At 49.5% G+C, this 23,234-nt stretch overlaps 1 protein-coding gene across 1 annotated transcript; it reads right to left on the bottom strand.

The window, feature by feature from the left end:
- Positions 1 to 17,779: 17,779 nt before the first annotated feature.
- On the bottom strand, positions 17,780 to 21,912 carry Rem2 (RRAD and GEM like GTPase 2). Its single transcript, XM_038310306.1, has 5 exons — positions 21,748 to 21,912; positions 20,309 to 20,653; positions 20,104 to 20,177; positions 19,086 to 19,293; positions 17,780 to 18,734 (listed from the first exon to the last, which is right to left on the bottom strand). The coding sequence occupies exons 1-5, from the start codon at positions 21,848 to 21,850 to the stop codon at positions 18,439 to 18,441; spliced, it is 1,026 nt and encodes a 341-aa protein (XP_038166234.1). The 5' UTR covers positions 21,851 to 21,912; the 3' UTR covers positions 17,780 to 18,438.
- Between the last annotated feature and the right edge of the window lie 1,322 nt (positions 21,913 to 23,234).

A 23,234-nucleotide genomic window follows, 5' to 3' on the forward strand; every position in this document is an offset into this window, starting at 1 on the left:
GATCCTCTGCCTGTGGAGTTACAAATACTGATGAAAATGGACTGGGTCACCTGGAAAAGTAATACTCTCTTTTGATTTCTGAGTCATCTCTCCAGCCCCTGTACACCTACTTTGAAAACAACCCGGCTGACTCGATTTCTTGCAGGTCGACAGTCTTTTCTCATTGTTCAGGGTCTCAGTGAAGCTGGAGGAACGGAAAGTGACTGTCACCGTATTGGTTAGATGTAGTGATATTTCCTTTGTATTTTAATAAATAAAGCTTGCCACACTGGTCAGCCATACAGGCCAGGCAGTGGTGGCACACACATTTAATCACGGCAGCCACACTAAATTAGCCATAGAGGCCGGGCGGTGGTGGTGCATGCCTTTAATCCCAGCACTAGAGAAGAGTATATGGCGGGATGAGACAGGAACTCGCTCTCTTTCAGTCTGAAGATTTCATAGAGGTAAGAACTGTCTGGTAGTGTGGCTGCTTTGCTTTTCTGATGTTCAGGTTGAACCCCCCAATATCTGTCTCTGGGTTTTTATTATTCGTGCAACAGTTAGACAGGTCCTGTTCAGGGAACCGTTTTGGAGCAATGGAAATTTGAGGCTACATTTCCTGGGAACAAAAAGCTTGTGCCACAGCAAGGGTTTGCTTGGGTAAGCAGTTCTGCTGGGGCTATTGGGGCTGAGGAAAGTTAAATGGGCTTGGGGAATGTGGCCAGGGAGATGAGAGACCTAGCCTATGTGATCCTGAGTGCGCCAAGGAACCCTGCGACAATTGGACTTGCTGGTCTACCTGTGACAGTTGGCCATAAGACTAAGAGGGTGGATGATGGCTCAGACATCCCTTTTCTGATGGGGACCACGGGCCGGATCTGGTATCAGCAGGTGAATATGTGTAGCTTGTGGCCAAACTGGCAGAAGGTAGAGTGTCCCCGCCAGGTGAGGAACATGGAGGAGGATTGTAGACGGAGAACTGGAACTTCTTCCGCCACTGCTGTCGTTTATGTCTAAGTGGAGCAGTTCCCCTGGGCCCTGACCCCAGTGATTCCTTTCTTTTTTTTTTTTTTTTTTTTGGTTTTTCGAGACAGGGTTTCTCTGTGGCTTTGGAGCCTGTCCTGGAGCTAGCTCTTGTAGACCAGGCTGGTCTCGAACTCAGAGATCCGCCTGCCTCTGCCTCCCGAGTGCTGGGATTAAAGGCGTGCGCCACCACCGCCCAGCAGTGATTCCTTTCTTTACAGAGTCTTTCCGTTTATCCCTGGCTGTCCTGGAACTCTGTATAGACCAGGATGACCTCAGACACACGGAGATCTGTTGTATCCTGTTTGCACACTGTGTGATGATGCAGTGATGTGATTGGTGTAATAAACGATCAATAGCCAGGCAGGAGAGGATGGGGGGCTCTCCAGGGGTGGAGTGGGGGTGGAGGACTCTGGGGAAAAGGCGTTAATAACCAACAAGAGATGGAAGAAGAAACAGAAGGTACAGGATGGAGAAAGGTAACACCACATGGCAGGACATAGATTAATATAAATGGATTAATTTAAGTTTTAAGAGCTAGTTGGGAACAAGCCTAAGGTAAGGCCAAGCTTTCATAATTAATAATGTTTCTCTATCGTTGTGAGCTGGTGGTCCAAAAAAAAAAATACGACATAGAGACCTCCTGCTTCTGCCTCCGGAGTGCTGGGGTTAATGGTGTGTGTCTCTTCACCTGGCTTACCCATGTGGCTCTAACTGGCAGATTTACTCGAACTGGAAAAGGGAGAGAAGGGTCGGGCCTAGACAGAAAGGATGCTGTGTGCTCACTCTACCTCTCTGTTTTAGCTTTGATCAACTCTGAACACCGTCACTCAGGCAAGTCCTTCCCAGTGCTCCCAGCGCTCCAGCCTATACACGGCGCAGACACAGGGGCCTCAGGATTGGATCATTTATTCCAGTTATTCTCACTGTCATGGTCTCTCTCTCAGCTCCTCATCCGGTTGTTTTCTTACTGCATGTAAGTCAGGGATGGCTCCCCACCTCCTAAGGTCCCATTGGGCTTCTCAGCGCCTGGATGGCACTCTACCTCCTAAGGTCCCATTGGGTTTCACAGTGCCTTTTTTTTTTATTCTGTATACAATATTCTGTCTGTGTGCATGTCTGCAGGCCAGAAGAGGGCACCAGACCTCATTACAGATGGTTGTGAGCCACCATGTGGTTGCTGGGAATTGAACTCAGGACCTTTGGAAGAGCAGGCAATGCTCTTAACCACTGAGCCATCTCTCCAGCCCCCTTCACAGTGCCTTTTTTTGTTGTTGTTTTGTTTTTGTTTTTCGAGACAGGGTTTCTCTGTAGCTTTGGAGCCTGTCCTGGAACTAGCTCTTGTAGACCAGGCTGGCCTTGAACTCGCAGAGATCCGCCTGCCTCTGCCTCCCAAGTGCTGGGATTAAAGGCGTGTGCCACCACCGCCCGGCTTCACAGTGCCTTTGTATGGACTTTCCTACTGCCTTTCCTTCCATTTTGAGGACCAAGCCATTCTGAGGGTAAGGCCATCGACTCTGAAGAATGGGGACCTCTTTCATTTATTTAGTATTTATATTTATTTATTTTAATTTTGTGTCTGTGCTGTTTTGACCGCATGTCTGTCTGAGGGCCACATATGCACAGCACCCACAGAGGCCAGAAAAGGACATCAGATCTCCTGGGACTAGAGTTGCAGAGGGTGTGAGCTGCCATGGGGGTGCTGGGACTCGAACACTGATCCTCTGGAAGAGCAGTCTACATAGTCTTAATTGCTGAGCCTTCTCTCCAGTCCCATGGGGCCACTTTTAGACACCAAGAAGGATGTCTGCCAGGCACCTCTGGGAATGGACTCTGCTTAACACGGTGTCTGGATGAGGAGAATGAGGTCTACACCTCCACTACGCATGTCTGTCCCTGCGTATCCTCTCCAAAGATGCCTTTGCTCTTTCTCGACATCCCAGTCATTTCTTTATTTTCCCCCTGTTGCTAAGACCACGATCAGTAACTAAGGAAATTAGCCTTTATCCTATAGGCTATCAAGAAAGTTTGTAGGACTTCTGAATGGAAAAGATATTGGAACACAGGGTTGGGCTTTGATGCCATGGACCTGTGTATCCAGAAGCCTGCTGTAGGCTTGGCTTCCTCTTCTGCCAAGCAATTGGTGCTTAGGGGGATTTGAGGAGTTTAGTGAAAGGTGGGATCTGTCTTCCTTCCTGTGCACACTTGCCCTTCTTCATCAGCCCGACATTTGACCCGGAGTCGGAGGGCTGAGTGGGGCTGCCACTCTCCATTACTTGCTGTGTCTCTCCGGTGGCCTCAATCCTAGCAGTTAAAGCTATTCCTTCTTCTCTGTGAGCTCTTCCCACTGTGTGTTGAACCAGGTGTCCCCATCCATGCATACAAATATGCAGAGACTTCCACAACAGGCCAACTGGCTCCCCTTGAGATGGCTCTTGTCCTCCTGGGTGTGGTCTTAGTTGGGACACCTATCTGATGTTAACTTCTACACTAAAATCTTGATGCTTAGGGTGCTAAAACTTTGGTAACACCATTTCACCCTCTTCATTGTGCTTAGTCCTTAGGAAGAAAAGTGGACAAAGGTTTTACACCCACGTGGAGTTTCTCATTGGTATCTGGGTTACATTCTCAACCTCCTTAACCGTCCGTCTTTGTGCCTTTGCACACCGACACTTCCCAGTCTCTTCCTCGGGGCCTAAAGACAAATCTTGTCTTTCCACCAGGTGGCAGTGTGGTGCTCTGTGAGCCAGAGACGACTCTCAGTTTAGGCTCCTTACCCAGACTGCCTTTCGGCCCGACTTTTGACCTGTAGTGAGAATCCCAGCTCAGTATCCAAAAAGGCTTGAGCATTGTACAACAGGGCTCCCCACACTCAATTGATGTCTACAACTGTTTCCTCTTTGTAAAAAGTTTGTGGGGTGTAGGTGTGTCCTCTGGAAGAGCAGCACGTACCCTTAATCTCTTAGCTATCTCTCCAGCCCCTACAGCTGCCTACTAACCAGCTAACTAATTGTAGATGGTGAAAGCAATTCCAGAGGCTTGCTTTCGTGTAGCGCTACCTGGGATAACAGATTTGGAAGCCAGAAAAGCCCAGAGCATTGAATGTTCCAGCACTAGGTCTGCCCAAGAGAGAGGCATCCTCCTCTTTCTGCTTTGCATGGCGGGGTTAGGAGCCAACCCAAAGGAGAGGACCTGAATTCAGGGGCAGGGCTCTGTGGGGCTCCTCCATTCTTTACTGATCTCTATGGCAACAGAATGCTAAGACTTTATCATGCTAAAAATATGGATAATTGCCGTTAGCTTTTAATTTGTCAGCTTTCAGGCTGCTGGGTGGGGTGATGGTTGTGTGGAGACGTTGTTAGCCTCTGGAATTGCTTTCTGCGCTAAATCTTGAAGTACCGGGAGCTGGTGACATAGGTTAGCTCTGACTGGACTCTTGGCCGGCAAGCTCACCTGCGGCTATTCTTCTCACCTCCCCCTCCCCTGCTCAGTCATATCCTACTTTACTCTATGAGAAGGGAACAAAAGAACACTAACTATTTTGGGGTAGGAGCTGCTGGCTATGGCCCAGTCCCCTAGAGTTATTGATTTGGCGGCTAATGTGTCTTGAGCGGTGCCAGGGACCATTTTCTGTTAGTCATCCTGGGGCCATGAACCTGAGCCAAGGCTGACTTAGACTCCTCTAGACTCACAGGGCATGTTTCCTGCCCCGGGCTCAGAGGGGCCCCTATTTCTGTTTGACTTTCCTAATGTCCCCATCTCCCGCTAGGTGTCCTTTCTGAACACTGACTGGGTCGTCTACCTCGTCTTGTTACTACTCCATCCCAGCGCTTCTTGCCGAGAGAAAGACGAGATGGGTGTAAGGAAAGCTTCAGGACGACTCTTGCTGTACTTTTACCCCATATAAGGTGGCGATGTCTAGTCGGGAACAGCTGGTGTCATGGTGTGCGAGTCAGTGCTGTTACTCATCCCTCCATAGGGGTGGTGAGAGTAGGGGAGGCAGGCAATGAGCAGCTTCTGTCCAGGCTAAGATGGAAGAAACCTCCCTCCAGTTCTCCCACCTGAGCAGTGGTGGGTGGGACTGTGACCCAGATCCTTTCCCAGCAGGGTGAAGATTTTTTCCCCCACTAAGTCTCAGTTCTAAATAGGCTTCTCACTTGACTTTGGGCTGTTGTACGTTGGCTTACTATTGTTTTGATTAAACACTATCCGCAAGCAACTTGGGGAGGAAGGATTTTATTTCTTCAATGATGTCGTCCACCATTGAGGGGAGATAAGGCAGGCGCTTGAAACAGAAACCACAGAGGCACGGCTTTCTGGTTTGCTTCCCTGGTTTGCTCAGCTACTTTTCTTGTACAGCCCAGGCCTATTTACCTAAGGATGACACCACCTACAGCGGGCTGGACCCTCCTACCTAAATTAGCAATTGAGAAAATGCTTCACAGACATAACTAGAGGCCAGTCTGATCCAGATAATTCTTCAGCTGGACTTTCCTCTTCCTGGGCGTGTAAAGTGGCTGGCCAAACTAACCAGGGCATTCTCATAGTCTATGTTTACGTCTCCTCTAAGGCAGCCACTATACCTTCCTTTGATTTGCTGTGTGCTGTGGCTGGAGGGCTGGCTCAGCGCTTCAGAGCACTTCCCGTTCTTCCAGGGACCTGCCTAGCACCATGGTGAATAGCTCACAACTGCCTGTAACTCCAGCTCCAGGGGATCTGATGCCTTTTTCTGACCTCCTAGGGTACCCCACACACATGTAGCATTCACACACACACACACACACACACACACGACAAATCTTTAAAAACTATGTTCTTTTTTTTGAGACAAAATTTTGCTGTGTAGCTTGACTGCTCTCAAACTCATAGCAGTCCTACGCCAACCTCTTTAAAATGTTTTCATTTTATATGTATGGGTACTTTGCCTACATGTATGTCTGTGTACCATGTGTGAACCTGGTGCCTGAGGAAGCCAGAAGAGGGGATTGGATCCTCTGGAACTGGAGTTAAAGATGGTTATGAGACATCATGTGGGTGCTGGGAGCCAAACTCAGGTCCTCTGCAAGAGTAGCCAGTGCTCTTAACTGCTGAGTCATCTTTTCAACTTCTTGAGTTCTGGGATTACAGGGATGGTTCCCTAGGCCGGGCTTCTGCTGTGTGTTTGTGTGTGTGAGCACGTGTGTGCGTGTGCATGTATAGACAGAGCCTCACACTGTAATCCAAAGTTTGCATAGAATTCACTGTGTAGCCCAGGCTGGCTCCCAACTTGCTGCAATTGACATGTGTTGGCTTCCCAAATGCTGAGTTTACAGCTGTTTGCCACTCCATCTGGCTTGCTGTACTTTCTGTTTGTTTGTTTTGAGTCAGAGTCTCACTATGCAGTCCCGGCTGTCCTAGAATTTGCTATGTATACTTGGCTAGCCTCAAACTACAGAGTTTCGCTTGCCTCTGTTTCCCAAGTATTGTTGGGAAACAATATTAAAGGTGCGTACCATCTTGCACTGCTAAGAGAATAATTCTAACCACTGTGCTTATTCACATAATCTTCACAACTGGCTGAGGTAAATTGTCTTTTCTACAGCGTAAACAAGGAAACAGGTGTGAATAGATTAACTTAAAAACATTCTGTGGATTTAATAAAAACTTCACCAGCAGGAGATAAAGAGACAACTAGACAGAGACTTGCCCCACAATCTGTTGGCAGATTTAATTCCAATCGGTCTGGTTTAAGATCCTCTAACTAGCCAGTCACTGGTGTCACACGCCTTTAATCCCAGCACTTGAGAGGCAGAGACAGGTGGATCTCTTGAGTTCGAGGCCAGCCTGGTCTACAGAGCTAGTTTCAGGATGACCAAGGTTACACAGAGAAACCATCTCAAGAAACAAATGAGCAAACAAACAAAGGATCCTCTATTCTCTCTGACTTGTTTATCAACACCACCGTGGAAGCCTTGTGGTCACGGGGCCAGTGTCACATTTATCTACATCTACTGCTCTTGGTTGACTCTCACGTGTGCGTGCCTGTGCGTGCATGCGTGTGTGTGTGTGTGTGTGTGTGTGTGTGTGCGTGCATGCGTGTGTGCGCATGCGTGCATGAGAGGGGGGGGGGGAAACTTGGGGAGTCAGTTCTCTCCTTCCACAGACATCAAATTCAGACCTTCAGGGCCGGCAGCAGAGGCTTTTATTTATCTATTGAACCAACTCCCAGCTCCTCCCCTGCCCTATGCAGGGGATTTAATCCAGGGCCTCAGCGCAAGATAAATGGGCACTCTCGCACTAAGCTCCACCCACCTCTAACCCCGCTTCCTTCTGCCCTCTGCTGGTCTAAATCCAGTCCCTTGTGAACACAGCTCCTAGCTGGAGTTACTATGCCTTCCCAGTGTTGTCCTATCCTGGGTCTCATTCTGTGGTTAGTTGCTGGTGAGTTTTGTTGTTTTGTTTTGTTTATGAACTAATGAGTTTAATGAGTGTTATGTAAAAGTGAATGAGTGAGGAGCTATTTACAGAAGCACAGGTACCTCACTTTAGCTACACCACCGAGGAAAATGTCTTTCCTTTCCCCAGCAAATATTAACTACCTATATCTCCCCTCACGAGCACTTTGTGTGTGTGTGCGCGCGCGTGCGTTCAAGTGGCTATGCATGCCTGTGCACGCATGTGGACACTAGAGAATGGCCCAGGGTCCTGTTCTATCACTCTATGCCTTATTCCATAGAGATATGGTCTCCCACTGAACACAGAGCTAAGCTGGCAGCCAATAGGTGTGTGTGTGTGTGTGTGTGTGTGTGTGTGTGTGTGTGTGTGTGCTGGAAGATGGGGGAACACGTGTGGGGGTCAGAACACAACTTGTGGGAGTCAGTTCTTTCTTTCCACTGTGTTGGTACCGGGTGTCAAACTCTGGTTGTCAGGCATAGTAGCAAGGGAACCGCCTCACCAGGCAGTTTTGAATTTTTGAGGTACAGTTTTATGGCAGCCCAGGCTGGCCTCAAACATTCGGCGGGAGTCCTGCCTCGGCCCCTGAGTGTTGGGATTACAGGTGTGAGCATTTACAGTTCTTGGCAAATTATTCTTCAATAATTACAGTCTGCTTAAGATATACACATCTTTTTCATTATGTCTTTTGCTATGCGCACAGGATATGGATATGTCTGTTGGATTAATTCCCTCTCAAAGTTAGAGGCAAGCTTTCCAAACATTCCCTTCTAGTTTCCTCCAGCAGTTTCAGCCATTCCTTTTCCTCCGGGAGAGAGGATACATCGCTACTGTTTTTGGTGTTACCATGGTAGCTTGTGATACTTCTAAAGTGCTGCTTGCCATCCACCAGAGACTGATATTTCCATAGCAACCAGGTGAAGGCACTTGCTGGATGACTGGATGAGCTGGATACAGGAAGGAATTTGGTCTGAGTTGTGTGTCTGAATCTTCTAGCTCCGGCCTTCCTTTCTCTTTGTTTGCAGCATCCAGAGCTGGCTTGCTTTTGAGACTTTTTTTTCCTGGTTTTTTTTTTTTTTTTTTTTTGAGACAGGGTTTCTCTGTGTAGCCCTAGCTGTCCTGAAACTTGCTCTGTAGTCCAGGGTGGCCTTGAACTCACAGAGATCCGCCTGCCTCTGCCTCCTGAGTGCTGGGATTAAAGGCTTGCATCACCACCAGCTCCAAAACCACTTTTAAAGCTGGGTGTTCTGCCGCCTGTTTCAGATGATCGGGAGTCCCGGGCAGTCGGCTGAAGTCACCGCAGAGCCATTAGGCACTGTTGTTTTTAGAGCAATGGGTAGATGGACGAGGCCGCCTGAAGACTGGAAAGGAGCCAGTCAGCGTTGGCTTAGGAAGGAGAAACCATGACCTTGGAAATCAGACACTCGTCAAATGTGTGCCAGCATTCTAGAAAGTATACACCCCAGTCAGTGCTTAAGCATTCAGAAGCCTCGGTGTTTAGGTAGAGCGTGCTGGAATTTAGCTTCCTCTTCAGCCTCACAGTGAAGACAGCCGATGATAGCCCTGCAGTCAAACGCCGACTGCAGGGTCATTCGCAGGCACCCAGAACTGCAGGTTTCGGGGTCCTCTTCTGTCGCCGGTAGCTGACTAAGCTCAAGCCTTTCATTTACCTCAGATTCCCCGTCTGTAAAGGAAATGTGGTCGCGCCTATTTTTCATCGATGTGTTTGTTCTGAGGACAAAGAGACACGCTCAGCACATAGCGCTGAGAATGTGCTAGTCTATTACTGTCATCGTCCCCTCCTCTGGATGCTCGCTCAGTTGACTGCCCACTGAACATCCTTCTCACTTCAGAAAATATGCAAAATAGCTGGGCGGTGGTGGCACACGCCTTTAATCCCAGCACTTGGGAAGCAGAGGCAGGCAGATCTCTGTGAGTTCAAGGCCAGCCCGGTCTATAGAGTGAGTTCCAGGACTGTTTCACAGAGAAACACTGTCTCAAAACAAAACAAAACGAAAAAGAATACTCAAAATTTACAAGGAGAGAAGGGTGGATGGGGAATATGAAATTAATGAGTTCCTGATCACTCTATGCCTGAAACTCTGTACAGGCAGATCACAAGGAAGGCTTTGAAATCGCAAGGTAAGGCCCATCTAGGTATCTAGTGACTGCTTTGGTTGGCCGTGAAGGAAGAAGTCTAGAGTACCATTTCAGTCCTTTTCTAGTAGCCTGCACACCTTCCACAAACATACAGTGCTGCCTCTAAGTTCCCAGAGCCTGGTCCTACCCTGGCAAATTTTTTCTATTTGTTTGTTTGTTTGTTTTGGTTTTTAGAATCAGAGTTTCTCTGTGTAACAGCCCTGGCTTTCTTGGACTAGCTCTGAAGATCAGGCTGGCCTCAAACTCACAGAGATCTGCCTGCCTCTGCCTCCCGAGTGCTGGGATGATGTGGGAGTCCCCTCTGTGTGCTGTGATTACCATTAATGAATAATGAAACTGCCTTGGCCTTTTGATAGGGCAGGACTTAGGTAGGTGGGGAGGACTGGACTGAATCCTGGGAGAAAGAAGGGCAGAGTCAAGGAAACATCATGGAGCTGCCAGAGATAAACTTGCTGTAACTTTGCTGGTAGGCCATGACCTTGTGGTGATATACAGATTAATAGAAATGGGTTAAATTAAGATGTAAGAGTTAGCCAATAAGAAGCTAGAGCTAATGGGCCAAGCAGTAATTTAATTAATACAGTTTCTGTGTGGTTATTTAGGTTCTGGGCGGCTGGGACAAACAAGCAGCCTCCTCCTACAAATTGCTATGGGACAGTGATTTTATCCTGTAAACATTTGTTTCTTGTACTTGTTTAATAAAATGCTGATTGGCTGGTAGCCAGGCAGGAAGTAGAGGTGGGGAAATGAGAAGAAGAGAATTCTGGAAAGAGGATTCTGTAGTCTGTAGTCATGATCCAGACACAGGGCAAGCAAAATGTGACTGCCTCGCTGAACGCCCCCCCCCCCAACACTGGGATTAAAGGCGTGTGCCACCACCACCCAGCTAAGATCTCTGCTCTTTTACTTGTTTTCTTTTTTTCTTTTTATCCTCCTAGTGCTGCTGTGGAACCCAGGGTCAGTACATGCTAGGTGTTGACCAAGGTTTTCTGTCCCACTTGGTCCTGCAGCCATTAAGTCCCAAAGAATCACACAGAGGTCTACATTAGTTATAAACTGATTGGCCCATTAGCTCAGGCTTCTTATTAACTAATTCTTTTTTTTTTCTTTTTTCTTTTTTTGGTTTTTCGAGACAGGGTTTCTCTGCAGCTTTTTTTTTTTTTTTTTTAGAGCCTGGCCTGGAACTAGCTCTTGTAGACCAGGCTGGCCTCGAACTCACAGAGATCCGCCTGCCTCTGCCTCCCGAGTGCTGGGATTAAAGGCATGCGCCACCACCGCCCGGCATTAACTAATTCTTATAACTCACATTAACCCATAATTCTTGTCTGAGTTAGCCATGTGGATTGGTACCTTTTTCAGCGAGGCAGTAACATATTGCTTCCTCTGAGGCTGGTCATGACTGCAGACTGCAGAACCTTCTTCCCAGAGTTCTCGTTGCCCCACCTTAACTTCCTGCCTGGCTATTGGCCAATCAGCTTTTTATTAAAAATAATACAAGTAACAGGATAAAAGACCATTGTCCCACAGCATCTAGGCAAGTGCTGTACCAGCTGAGTTACATCCCCAGCAGTGCGTGTGCAAGTGTCTGTGCATGTGTGTGCGTGTGTATACATGTGCATCTGTGTGTGTCTGTGCGTGTGTGCATCTGTGCATGTGCGTGTGTGTGCATGTGAATGTGTGTGCATGTGTGCTTCTGTCGTGTGTGTGCATGTCTGTGCGCGTGTGTGTCCATATGTGCAGGCCAAAGGTCAACTGCTGCTGTTGCTTCTTCAGTGCCTCCCATCTTGACTTTTGAGCAGGGTTGCTCACTGGCCTAGAGCTCACCAATAAGGCTAGCTGGCCAGCAAATCCCACAGATCCACCTGTTTCTGCCTCATTCCTCTCCACTCCACCCTCCTCACTGCCCTTGTATTTAGTGCTCATCGCTACCCTTCCAATAGGTCCCTTCCCTTCTTCGTGTTATACTTACGGTGACATAAATGAAGTTGAGAAGTGTAAAGAGGGCAACATCCTGAGTGTTAACTGAAAAGCCTGCAAGGCCGAACTGAATCCATATTTAAAGCTTGAGTTTTACAAAGCCAGCAAGCTATGGCTGCCTGACATCTGTATTCAAATGGGTGAAGTCAGGCTGATGGTATAGACCATAATCCCAGGGAATGGAGGATGAGACAGAATTTTTGCAAAGCCAAAGTTTGCCTGGGCTACAAGTTGAGTGAAAGGCCGGCATGTTAGTTAGACCCTGTCTAAATTTCTTTTTGAAAAATTAGAAATAAAAATTTAGAAATTAAAACAACACATATAGGGCAGCCAGATGGTCCAGCAGGTAAGGTGTTTGCTACCAAGCCTGAGAACTGAGTTCTATCCTAGGGAACCACTTGGTAGAAAGAGAAAACAGACTCCCACAAGTTATCCTCTGACCTCTACATGTATGCCATGGCATGTATGTGTGCATGTATACACACAGCCACATCCACAACCCTCACACACATGTAAATAAATGTAATAAAAATAGCCGGGCGGTGGTGGCGCACACCATTGATCCCAACACTAGGGAGGCAGAGGCAGGCGGCTCTCTGTAAGTTTAAGGCCAGCCTGGTCTACAAGAGCTAGTTCCAGGACAGGCTCCAAAGCTACAGAGAAAACCCTGTCTTAAAAAAAAGAAAGAAAAAGCCGGGCGGTGGTGGCGCACGCCTTTAATCCCAGCACTCGGGAGGCAGAGGCAGGCGGATCTCTGTGAGTTTGAGACCAGCCTGGTCTACAAGAGCTAGTTCCAGGACAGGCTCCAAAGCTACAGAGAAACCCTGTCTCGAAAAACAAACAAACAAACAAAAAAAAAAACAAAAAAAGAAAGAAAGAAAAAGAAAAAGCCAAATAAAAAATAAATTTAATAAAAATAAACTTTATTGCTTAATTTTTTTCTTCATAACAAACGGGGACATCCAGGTTAGTGGCAGAGTGCTTGCCTAGCATGTCTCAGACCCTATGTTCAAAAGAAAAAAACAAATATATGGAAAGGAAGGACCTTGGGCAATCTATCCGTGTGCCAGGACAAAAATACTGGGAAGGAAGATGCCCCTGCCTATTTCTTAAGAGTTCTGGACAACCCGGCACGACCATCTACCCAGATCTCATTGCCTTCTGCACAGGGGTGAAGCGAGCTCCTCCATGTACTTTCTTATGTTGTTTGTTTTGTTTTATCCAGACAGGGTTTCTCTGTGTAACAGTCCTGGCTGTCCTGGAACTCACTCTGTAGACCAGGCTGGCTTTGAACTCAGAGATCCGTCTGCCTCTGCCTCCTGAATGCTGGCATTAAAGGTGTGGGCTCCCACGCCTGGCGCTCGTATATTTTACAATGTATGTTTCTCTCCTGTCAGTCTGTACTGTGTGCGTCTGTGTGTGTCTGTTTGTCTGTGTGTGTGTGAGGCACGGTCTCACTATACAGCCCTAGCTGTCCTGGAACTCACTCTGTAGCCCCGCGTCCTGACTATCCTTTTAGGTCTACTTCCTAGGTCTAGAATACCCAGAGCACAAAGCATAACCCACAATTACGAGTGTGGTCTAGTGGCTGCTCCTTTTGACCTGTTTTAACATGGTCACCACCATGCCCACATTTCCAGCTTTACCTGAAAGCTCCTTGAGGGTCTGAGATGGTATCATGCACGTGTCTGTCTTCCCGGCACAGTGCATGGCATATTGCATATGCTTACTACTTGAGGGGAACAAAATGTCTTCAAACATTTGTGGTTGAAATATTAAATTCCCAGAAAAACATACTGAAGATTGGCGTGAACTGAAACTGCTAGATTGACAGAGAAGATGTGTGGGCTTCCTGGGAGTCCCAGGGGACTTCTCCCCACAATGTTGGCATCCTTCCAGAAGGGAGAGCCCCTCTTCTAGTCCCTAGATGGGGTTTGAAGCGGCAGAACCTCAAGTCACAACTGTAGCAAAAGCCTGAAACGGAAAGACACCTTCCTCGACTAAAGAATTGTCCTCTTTCTTTGGCCTCTCAAAGGAAAGCATACAAGGACATTGAGGAAGCCTTATGGACAGAGCTACAGGAATAGTGGGGATGGGAAGGGAGCATGGACTTCAAGACCTGATTACCCTGGTTGAGAGCTCTGTGGGCATCTGACTTGGCCACAGGCAACCTGGGTCCCAAGACTAGTTGCTGACAGCTTGTGTCAGCCCAGGCCAACAACTCTACTTTGCCTTGGGCAACGGGATGATGGCTGGGCTCTCAGAAAAGACCTTACCTCGCCCAAGTCTGGTGGGAGCCTGGCTGTAGCTTCTATCTGTTCTGAGCTCTTTTCCGTAGGCGTCTGGAGGGAACACACAGATGGGTCTGGCTGATGGGACTGGCTGAGTTGGAGGGAGGGAGGTTTGTACTATGTGGCTCTCCTCCTGGGGGAGGTCCTGCCATCGCCTTCAATATGCAATATTCATTCTTGAAGCATCTCTCTCACGAAAGTACTGGGCCTTTGTTGTTCCTTATCCCTTGCTGACATCTGACTAGCGATGCTCTTCTTGTGTGCCCAATCCTAGTCCCTCTAGCACATGTATGGCAGCAGCTTCTCTGCCTTCTCATCTACTCAGGACTCCTCATGGTCCTCCTTTCTCTGCAACATTCACAGTTCACTTTTATATTATTATTTTTTTAAGTTATTTATTTAGTATACAATATTCTGTCTGTGTATATGCCTGAAGGCCAGAGAGGGCACCAGACCTCATTGCAGATGGTTGTGAGCCACCATGTGGTTGCTGGGATTTGAACTCAGGACCTTTGGAAGAGCAGCCAGTGCTCTTAACCTCTGAGCCATCTCTTCAGCCCCCCACTTTTATATTATTTAATAAGTTATGTATCCCTTCCTTCCTTCCTTCCTTCCTTCTTTCCTTCCTTCTTTCCTTCCTTCCTTCCTTTCTTTCAGACAAGGTCTCTCTATGTAGCCCTGGCTGTCCTGGAACTTGCTCTGTAGATCAGGCTGGCCTTGAACTGAGATCTGCCTCCCTCTACCTCCTGAGTGCTGGGGCTAAATGCATGTCCCACTACACTCAGCCAGACAGTTTATGTTAAATTATTATTATTATTTGTTTGTTGAGACAGGAATACCTTTCAAGTCCAGGGACCACAGGCATGCACTTCACGCCTGGTTTTGGTCCACCCTTATTTGGTCTTCGAACGCGCAATAAATCTTATGGTTGAAAATCCAAAGCCAGGGGGGCTGGAGAGATGACTCAGTGGTTAAGAGCATTGCCTGCTCTTCCAAAGGTCCTGAGTTCAATTCCCGGCAACCACATGGTGGCTCACAACCATCTGTAATGAGGTCTGGTGCCCTCTTCTGGCCTGCAGACATACACACAGACAGAATATTGTATATATAATAAATAAATAAATAAATAAATAAATAAATAAATAAATAAATAAATCCAAAGCCGGGGGTTGGTCTGGTGAGAGGGCTCAGCAGTTAAGAGCACTGGCTGCCCTTCCAGAGGACCTTGGTGCTGTCCTTAGCACCCACATGGTGGCTCATAACTGTCTACAACTCCAGTTTCAGAGCATCTAGTGCCCTCTTGTGGCCTCCACAGGCATTTTATGCACATGATGCACTGACAAACATTTGGGCAAAACACCCTTTCACAGAAAATAAGAATAAAATATTAAATTAAAACTAGATATGGTGGTTCATACTTGCTGTTCCAGGAGGCTGAGACAAGAGGATTCCTGGAAGTACAGAGCATCCTGGGCTGCAGTGAGAGACCCTGTCTCAAAGCAAAACTAGGATCTGCTGAGATGGCTCAGTGGGTAAAGGCACTTGCCACAGCCTGACAGGCCCAGTCAGTCCCCAGGAACCTTACGGTGGAAGGAGAAAACCAGCTCCTATGAGCTGTCGTCCATATACATGCCATGGTTTGCTTCTACCCCAGCAGACAGATAAACAAAATAATACATTTTATTAGTTTATTATTTTATATGCATGAGTGTTTTGCCTGCATGTATGCCTTTTTACCACTTGCATGCCTGGTCCCCACAGAGATCAGACAAGGGTGTCCAATCCCCTGGAACAGGAGCTACAGGCAGCTGTGAGCTGCCATGTGGGTGTTGGGAATCAAACCTGGGTCCTTTGGAAGAGCAGCTGGTGCTCTTAACTACTGAGCCGTTTCTCCAGTTCCAATTAAAAAGGAACCAATTAAAAAGTAAACCAAGGCTGGGGATGCAGATGAGAGAATGTTTTCCCAGCATGCATGAAGCCTCAGGTCCAATCTGCAGTACCTAATAAAGCCAGGCATGGTAGTTGACACCTGTGATTGAAATACTTGGAGGTAGAGGCAGGGGGATTGGGATACTAGGCAGTCCTTGGCTTTGCGTAGATCAGGCTTGACTTAAACTCATGACCCTCCTGTTCGGTCTCCTGAGTGCTGGACTAAGTACCATAATGTTGGACCTTCCAGCCCATGCTAGTTGTCATTTCTACTGCCACCGCCTAACGTGGCCCAGCATCACCTCCATGTGTATCCCTGTTTCTAGCCCCAGGGTGGCCCAGCGTCACCTCCATGTGGATCACTGTTTCCTAGCCCTAGCATGGCCCAGCATCACCTCCATGTGGATCACTGTTCCTAGTCCTAGCGTGGCCCAGTGTCACCTCCATGTGTATCCCTGTTTCTAGCCCTAGCATGGCCCAGCATCACCTCCATGTGGATCACTGTTCCTAGTCCTAGCGTGGCCCACCATCACCTACCTCCATGTAGACCACTGTTTCTAGCCCCAGCGTGGCCCAGCATCACCTCCATGTGGATCACTGTTCCTAGTCCTAGCGTGGCCCAGCATCACCTCCATATGGATCACTGTCTCTAGCCCCTGAAGTCAGTTCCACGGTTCTTACCGTCGACTGCTGTCCCAGTCTGTACACAACTCTCCCAGCCTTGTATTCTCCAAGGACCATGGCTCTCATGCTACACATGCAGAGACCTTCAGGGACTCACTTCCTGCAGTTAAGCACAAACTCCTCTGCTGACATTTAAGGTCCTTTGTGGTCGGGCTCCAAATCTTTCCATGCTCATCTCTTACCCTCCTCTTCATGTCCCTGAGGTTTCAACCCAAATGCACAACCATCTGGTCCCTTATTGGCCCCGTGTGTTTGCCTGCAGTTTAAAATCTGAACTTCCGCTAGTTGTGGTCTCCAGAGCTCCAGGTCTTCTCACTGCACCCATTGCTATAGCCAGGCGACACCCCTGACTTCCACCACGGCCATCCCACGGCTCTGCCAATTGCGTCCCTGCGTCTTCTCTGCTGTTGAACTGCAGATTTAAAGCTAGAATCAGAACAGCTAACAGGTAGAGACCGCGCCCGAATGTTTGCAGGGTGATTGCAGGCAAGCTGCTGAAACTGTTCCCTTCACTGTAAACAGACAGCCACGCCTTAGAAGGTCTTTAAAGAATTAACAAAGTTAAATGTGTTCCTAAGGATAACTTCGTTATTTGTATTCTCGTCTCATCCTCTGCGGGGCTGCTCTGCTCCCTAACTACAGGGACTTAAGAAGCTCCTCACCTCTTTCTACCGGGTTCTAGGATGCTGCCTGGGGTGGGTTGGAGGCCTGGCTCGCCAGCAGTCAAGTAGCTGAACGAAATGTCTAGAGGTGAGGAGAACTGCTGCCTCTGCTCTCTTTGTTCAAACTCATGGCTCAGGCAGCAGCAGGCGTGGGTGTCCCCAGGGGAGGCAGTGACAGCTTCAGTTCTCACACGGGCTTTGCAGGTGACAGCTGGAGCTGTTGGGCCCTGCCAGGGAAGGCACAAGCCCACCCTAGCATGCCCCCAGCTAATGGGCATCCCTGGGGGACCCCGTCTATACCTTGAACTAACCCAAGTCAAAGCTGGGTGGCTCTGGTAGCTCCCTGTAGGATGGGGTAGGATAGAGTTGGAACTCAGAACTGGAGCGTGGGACTCTGGTTATCACTTAAGTGTTTCTCTCCAGGACTGTTGTCTCAGTGTTGAGGGCCTGCCCAGGGCCAAGTCTGCTCCAGACCTTTCTTAAAGATGTCCACTTCTCACTTTTCAGGCCTCCCAGTTTTCCTGCCTGTAACTGAAGCTTCCCCTCACATCTCCTTCTCTGGGAACCACCAGAACAGAAAGCCAAGATCAACACAGTGCAATAGAAAAGAATTTTATTGGAAAGAAGGGCCCCTTGCTTGTGCCTCCTAGGCCCTGGCTAGAGGGATTGCCAGCACTCAACTCTACTTTAGGGCATCTAAAGGCAAAGAGTCTGCCCACACCTTAACTTCAATAACCTGAAAGCAAGGGGACGTGCCATAGTAGAATAGTAAGTAAATCAGAGTCCAATCTCAAGAATAACTTCCAGGCTCTTTCCTTTAAGAATTTCTTAACGGCAAAGAAGACCTGGGCGGCGGATAAGAGAACATTTTCAGTTATCTCTGGAAGAGTCATCTCTGGGTTTTTACCTTTAAAGTTTGCTTAAAGGTAAGGCATGTTTAGAGTAGTACCAAGGAGGTCAGCTCCTTGGTAAACGTGCTACAAAGCACTTTCCCAGTTCTTGTTTTTGGAGTCTCTTGCCAGGAGAGGTGGCCTCCTGCGAGTTAATAACAATAATAATAAAAAATACCTTGCAGCACGAATTTCTTCCCTGACTCGCAGGCCTTGAGGCGCTGTGGGTGCTCGGCAGTTCAGACCGGGCAGTGGAGGCGGTGGACAGACCAGCCACCCGGCCCCGCCTCCCGCTCACACCAGGGCATCCTGGGAATTTTTGGTTTCCTAGACGGACAGGAGTAAGGTGAGGGGGCGAGCGGAGGGCACGGTGACCATGGCGACTGCAGTGGCCATGGCGACCGTGGCTCAGAGCACGGAAAGGTCGTGACACGACCTGGAGCGTTGCTTGAAGAACTTGGCGTTGCGTGGCACCAGGTTGGCGAGGAAGCGCTTAGCCTTCTTGGTGAGGCTCTCGCGGCGCGTGGGCGGCGCGGGGCCGTCGGGGCTGCCAGGCTCTGGTCTCTGACCCCCGACATGGCCCCGGCCCCGCCGCAGCCTGATCTGGCGCACAGCGCCCTCGAAAAGCTCACGAGTGTTGTGATGCAGTGCGGCCGAGGTCTCGATGTGCTTGCAGCTCAGCGTCCCGGCCAGATGGCGACCCTCTGCAGGAAGGAAGCAGCTCAGGCGCCCGCCCTGATGGGCAGCTTTGCTCGGGACTAGGGTGGGCCTGCACAGGTGGGGCGGGAGATGGGGGTGGGACCACCAAATTCCAACTGAGAACTGGGTTGGGATCTAATGACAATGACTGAGGCGCAAAAGGGAGGGCAAGGTGCTTAGAAGGAGCAATGGAGGCTAGTGAAGGACCCCAGGAGCTAGGTAGTGGGCTCTTCCCTGACTCAAGGACTAAATGCATGAACCTGTGCACCAGTGAGGGTAAAAGGCCTCCCGGGGAAGGATGACCTGGAGAATCATCTCTTGAGATTTTAAGTACAGAATGGGTCCAGGATACACACCCTCCAGTGACACTTCCCGGGAGCGGGCCAGGTCACTCTTGTTTCCAACAAGGATGACGGGTAGGTCGTGGTGGGGCCTTCCGGCCCGGAGACGAAGAAGGGTTTCAGGAACTTTGGAGAAGCTTCGTCGATCTGTGACTGAGAAGACGATGAGAAAGGCATCCCCCGTCTGAAGGCAGTGGTCCTGCAGCCACCCTCCTGCATCCCCCTGCAGATGAGTAAGTAGAGAGCCATGAGATGCTAGAGCTGGAGACATAGAGACTGGCACCTGCATCTCAGCAAAGAGGAATCTGAATGTGAGGGAAGCCACTTGACTAGTACTGGGAGCTAGTTAATGGCAGAATTTTGATACCCAGGGGCCTTGTGGAGGATGGAGAAGTTAGTGATGTGAGTCCCACGTGGGAGAACTGGGGAAATAGGACCTCGGAGTAGAAGAATATGGAAAGGCTTACGGTGTAGCACACTGGTACAGTGCTGGTCTGGTGTGCACAAAGGCCTGAGTTCGATTCCTAGCATGTTACAAACCTATAATCTGTCACCCAGCAGACCGAGGCAAGAAGAGGAGTTGTGCCTTCCAGGCCAGTGTGGGCTACACTGTGAGACCTTGTTACCCAAACTAAAGAGCTAAAAGTTTTAAAAGTGGCAGAACCTCGCCTTTTCTTTCTCCACAGAAACATGTTCAAGCACTCAGAAGCTCCCCGCCCCCCCGCCATTCTCCTCCCTTTACTGATACTGCAGAGCCCTTCTTCCTGCCATAACAGACTTCCAGGCTGCTGTATTTACGAATGGGTCAGTTTCTGTGTGTTTACCCTGACTGGAAGCTGAAGAGTTTGTCAAATTCAGATTCTAACCGTGGGTGTCACAACCACGAGCCGTGATAAGCATCCCAGGGTGGGCCTTTGCTCCAGGAGATAGGCCAGTGCTAAGGCATATAATCATCCATGTTGGAGCCGGGATCGGTAATGCCCTTCCCCAGTCCCTGCAGCTTCACCTGCTCAAGACGCGTCTCAGGCCTCACCTGCTCCCAGATGTCGTAAACAATTAAAGTCACTTCTTCTTTGTCCACCATGATTCGTCTCTCATAAGTGTCTTCTGTTGGGAAAGAGGGAATGAAACCTGTGAGGCCTGCTAACCAGGAACACCTTAGCTCCCAACAGCAGGGAATCCCTTCCGGGTCTGTTCATACCAGAAACACTTTCAGCCTTTGAGGTGCCCCCAAATACCTGAGTTCTCCATCTCGTGAGCACTGTCTCCCTGGAGACCTCCAAAAGTGCCTGCTAGGGTGCTCTTGCCCACGCCACTCTCCCCCACGAGCATGACCTTAAAGACACCATCCTTTTGGGCAGGGGCTGCGTCCGCTGAGCCCAAGGACTCAGAGGAGCCAGAGGAGGAGGCCTGAGGCGGCCAGTCAAGTTCATCGACAGCTTGTCCCCGCCGCAGCTGGTGTTTGTAGGGTACAGGCATACTTCCTCTTCGTCTGGGGGCCCCAGGGACAGGAGGTGGCCCACTCCGGTCCAGCTCTGCCAAAAGTTTCTCTGGCTTCTGTTTCAAAAGTGTAGTATCTGCTTCTAGAGAGGAACAGACAAGGAAGCTAGGAGTAAGGTATAATGTAGGTAGCTGCCAAGTTTATTTGCTTCTTCAGAGCAGATAAAGACCAGGATCCCAGAAGAACTGAGAGTCATCAGTCTCTTGTACCAAAATTACCTAGAAAACCCAAAGTGAGGAACTCTCAAGGAGCTAGCATGATGGCTTCCCCCTGTAGATTCGGACCGCAGCCTGTTCAAAAGGTATGCCGTGTTGGGGAGGCACTGTGCACAGGGTTACACACCACTCACACCATGCCCTGGCGTAGGCACACCCTAGCTAGGCCTCTGGACCAGGTGGAACTGAGAAGCAATCCATCCTTCCACTGCTGGGCCCTCCCTCCTATTGCTTCCTGCACCGCAGTCCTCAAACGGAGCTGCTGGCAGGTGTGGGCAGAATCAGAAACTTTCCAGGGGCCTTGTTCGCAGGGCTGGGTGCTGGAGAAGGAGAGTGTGCTGTTTCCTCTGTCCCCGCAGGTAGGTGGGCATCCCCAGCGCTTGTCTGTGTGTGAGGGAGATTCCTCCTGGATTTTTGCCTGTCCCAGTGAGTGGGAGAGAATATTGTGTTTGTGGGAAGGTAGAGGGGGAGAGCGTGTGCCCGCGAGGAGGATGACAACCCAAGGGTTGGGGTAACTAGCGGAACAATAACAGACACAACAAAGGGGGATGCAGCGAGGCTATAAATAGCACAGGATCAATATTTGGCAGGCAGCCAAAGATGGAGCTAGAAGAAACCCTTACAACAGGTCCCCAGGGAAGCCCCCTCCACTGGTGATTCCTAGGTTTGCGGGCTGCTCCTTTCCTTTCCCCTTCCCTCCTGGCCGGCTCTGCTTCATCAGGGGTGAGGTTAACCTAGGGGCCAAGTACTAGTTTCTCTAGCAAAGCCCTGGGCGTGTTGGGGGAGGGGCACCTGGGCAGCTTTCCCCCTCCCCCTTGGCCGTTCAGATCTCAAAAGTGCAGGGGTCTCCTCGGCTGCATTGACTCTTCCCTTCTCGATGAACCTTGGCACTGACCTTCCCACAAAGCTTCAGCTCCCGCACCCATGGCTTCAGCCACGTTCTACTCCGATTAGCCCTCACCTGGTGTGGGTGTCCCTGATGGGGAGGCCTGGCGGCTGCTGGAAGAACAAAGTGCTGTGGTTTCTGTGTCCGTGTCCATGTTGGTGTCAAGGTCCGTGTGCATCGGTGTGCTTGTGCGAGTGCAGCCCCGAGGCTCCCTGCACCGGTCCCTCACTCAGCAGCACAGTCAGCTCTTCCCTTTAAATACCGCCCCCCCTTCCCCTCCCTCCCCAGACACCTGGGGAAATTGTCCCGCCTCCTGATGAGGTCACATATGCTAATGAGAAGTGATGTAAGCGGGATTCCCTCCTTCTGTCCCCCTCCTTTTTCTTTGTGTCACTTCCCTCTGGGAGCAGACTCAGCGCATAGGCACAGCCTGGTTAAAGCAGAACAGAGCTGCCATGGGGGCAGAAGAGCAGATTTCAGAGGGCAGCGTGGAGGAAGGGGGCTGTGGGTAACGGAGCTGAGAGTGGCAGGGGGCAGGGACCCTGGGAGCCAGAGTACTTTTGCTTCAGGGTCCAAGACTATACACGTTGTCTGTTGTTTCCAGCCCCCATCTCGCTGCCAGCTTAGGGTGGGTGCTTAGTGGCTAAAAAGAGGGTGCCAGACTGACTAAAGGCTAACTTGATAGAGGAGGAAGCTGGGGCATGGCACCCTCTTTCTGTCTGCCTCCTTCACTCTGCCTCTTCTGGAGTAAGAGCTACAGAAGTCCGCAGGCAGTTGAGAGCTCCTAGGAAGCTCTTTGTGCAGCTTCGGTTTCTCTCTGCTAGGTCGGTGCAGCCAGTGTTAGCCAGCAGCAGAAGTCGAGACAAAGCAGACTGGAGGACAACCGTCTATGGGAACAGGCACCTCCTTGACTCTTCCTCCCTTTTGGGTTCTGCATCCCCTTAAGCACCCAATCACCTCCCTGCTTCTCCCTCTTTTGTCAAGTATTCTTCTGTTAACTCTCTTCCTTTTCATGACAAAGGTTGAGAGTGGTTTGGAGAGTGGCCTGTCCCCAAAGCACTCAGACAAGTGTCACTAGGTTTCCCATCCTATCTTCTCAATGACGACAACTCCCACCCCCAATTCTACATAAAGCTGCTTGCCTTCTCTGTAATATCCACAGCCTTTTAAAATAATTTATTTTTATTTCATATGCACTCATGTTTTGGCTGCATGCATGCCTGTGTGAGGTGTTGGATTCCCCGGAACTGGATTTTCAGACAGTTATGAGCTGTCATGTGGGTGCTGGGAACTGAACCTGGGTCCTCTGGAAGGGCAGTCAGTGCTCTTGGCCACCAGTCATCTCTCCAATGTCTCCTTGCAACCTTCTTTTATTGGCGATATATTTTGGCATTCTCAGTGGAGTTTTCCTTGGAAGAAGCAAGTACAATCCTGAGAATATGTATAGTGCCACTAATCTGGAGATCAGCCCCAGGGCAGGATCTGAAGGAGCTACCACAGCGCGCACTTAACTCTGTAGAGCACCCAATCAGCTTCTTGTTCTAGCTTGCTTCGCTGTTGCT

Source organism: Arvicola amphibius, chromosome 13, assembly GCF_903992535.2.
Source record: "Arvicola amphibius chromosome 13, mArvAmp1.2, whole genome shotgun sequence".
Taxonomy (NCBI): domain Eukaryota; kingdom Metazoa; phylum Chordata; class Mammalia; order Rodentia; family Cricetidae; genus Arvicola; species Arvicola amphibius.

Excerpts from the sequence above, each read along its gene's own strand:
- Rem2 (XM_038310306.1), bottom strand. The coding sequence starts at position 21,850 with ATGCACACGGACCTTGACACCAACATGGACACGGACACAGAAACCACA. Across the intron at positions 20,654-21,747 it reads ATCAGGGACACCCACACCAG|AAGCAGATACTACACTTTTG; the intron begins GTGAGGGCTAAT and ends GTTCCTCTCTAG. Across the intron at positions 20,178-20,308 it reads TCACGAGATGGAGAACTCAG|AAGACACTTATGAGAGACGA; the intron begins GTATTTGGGGGC and ends CTTTCCCAACAG.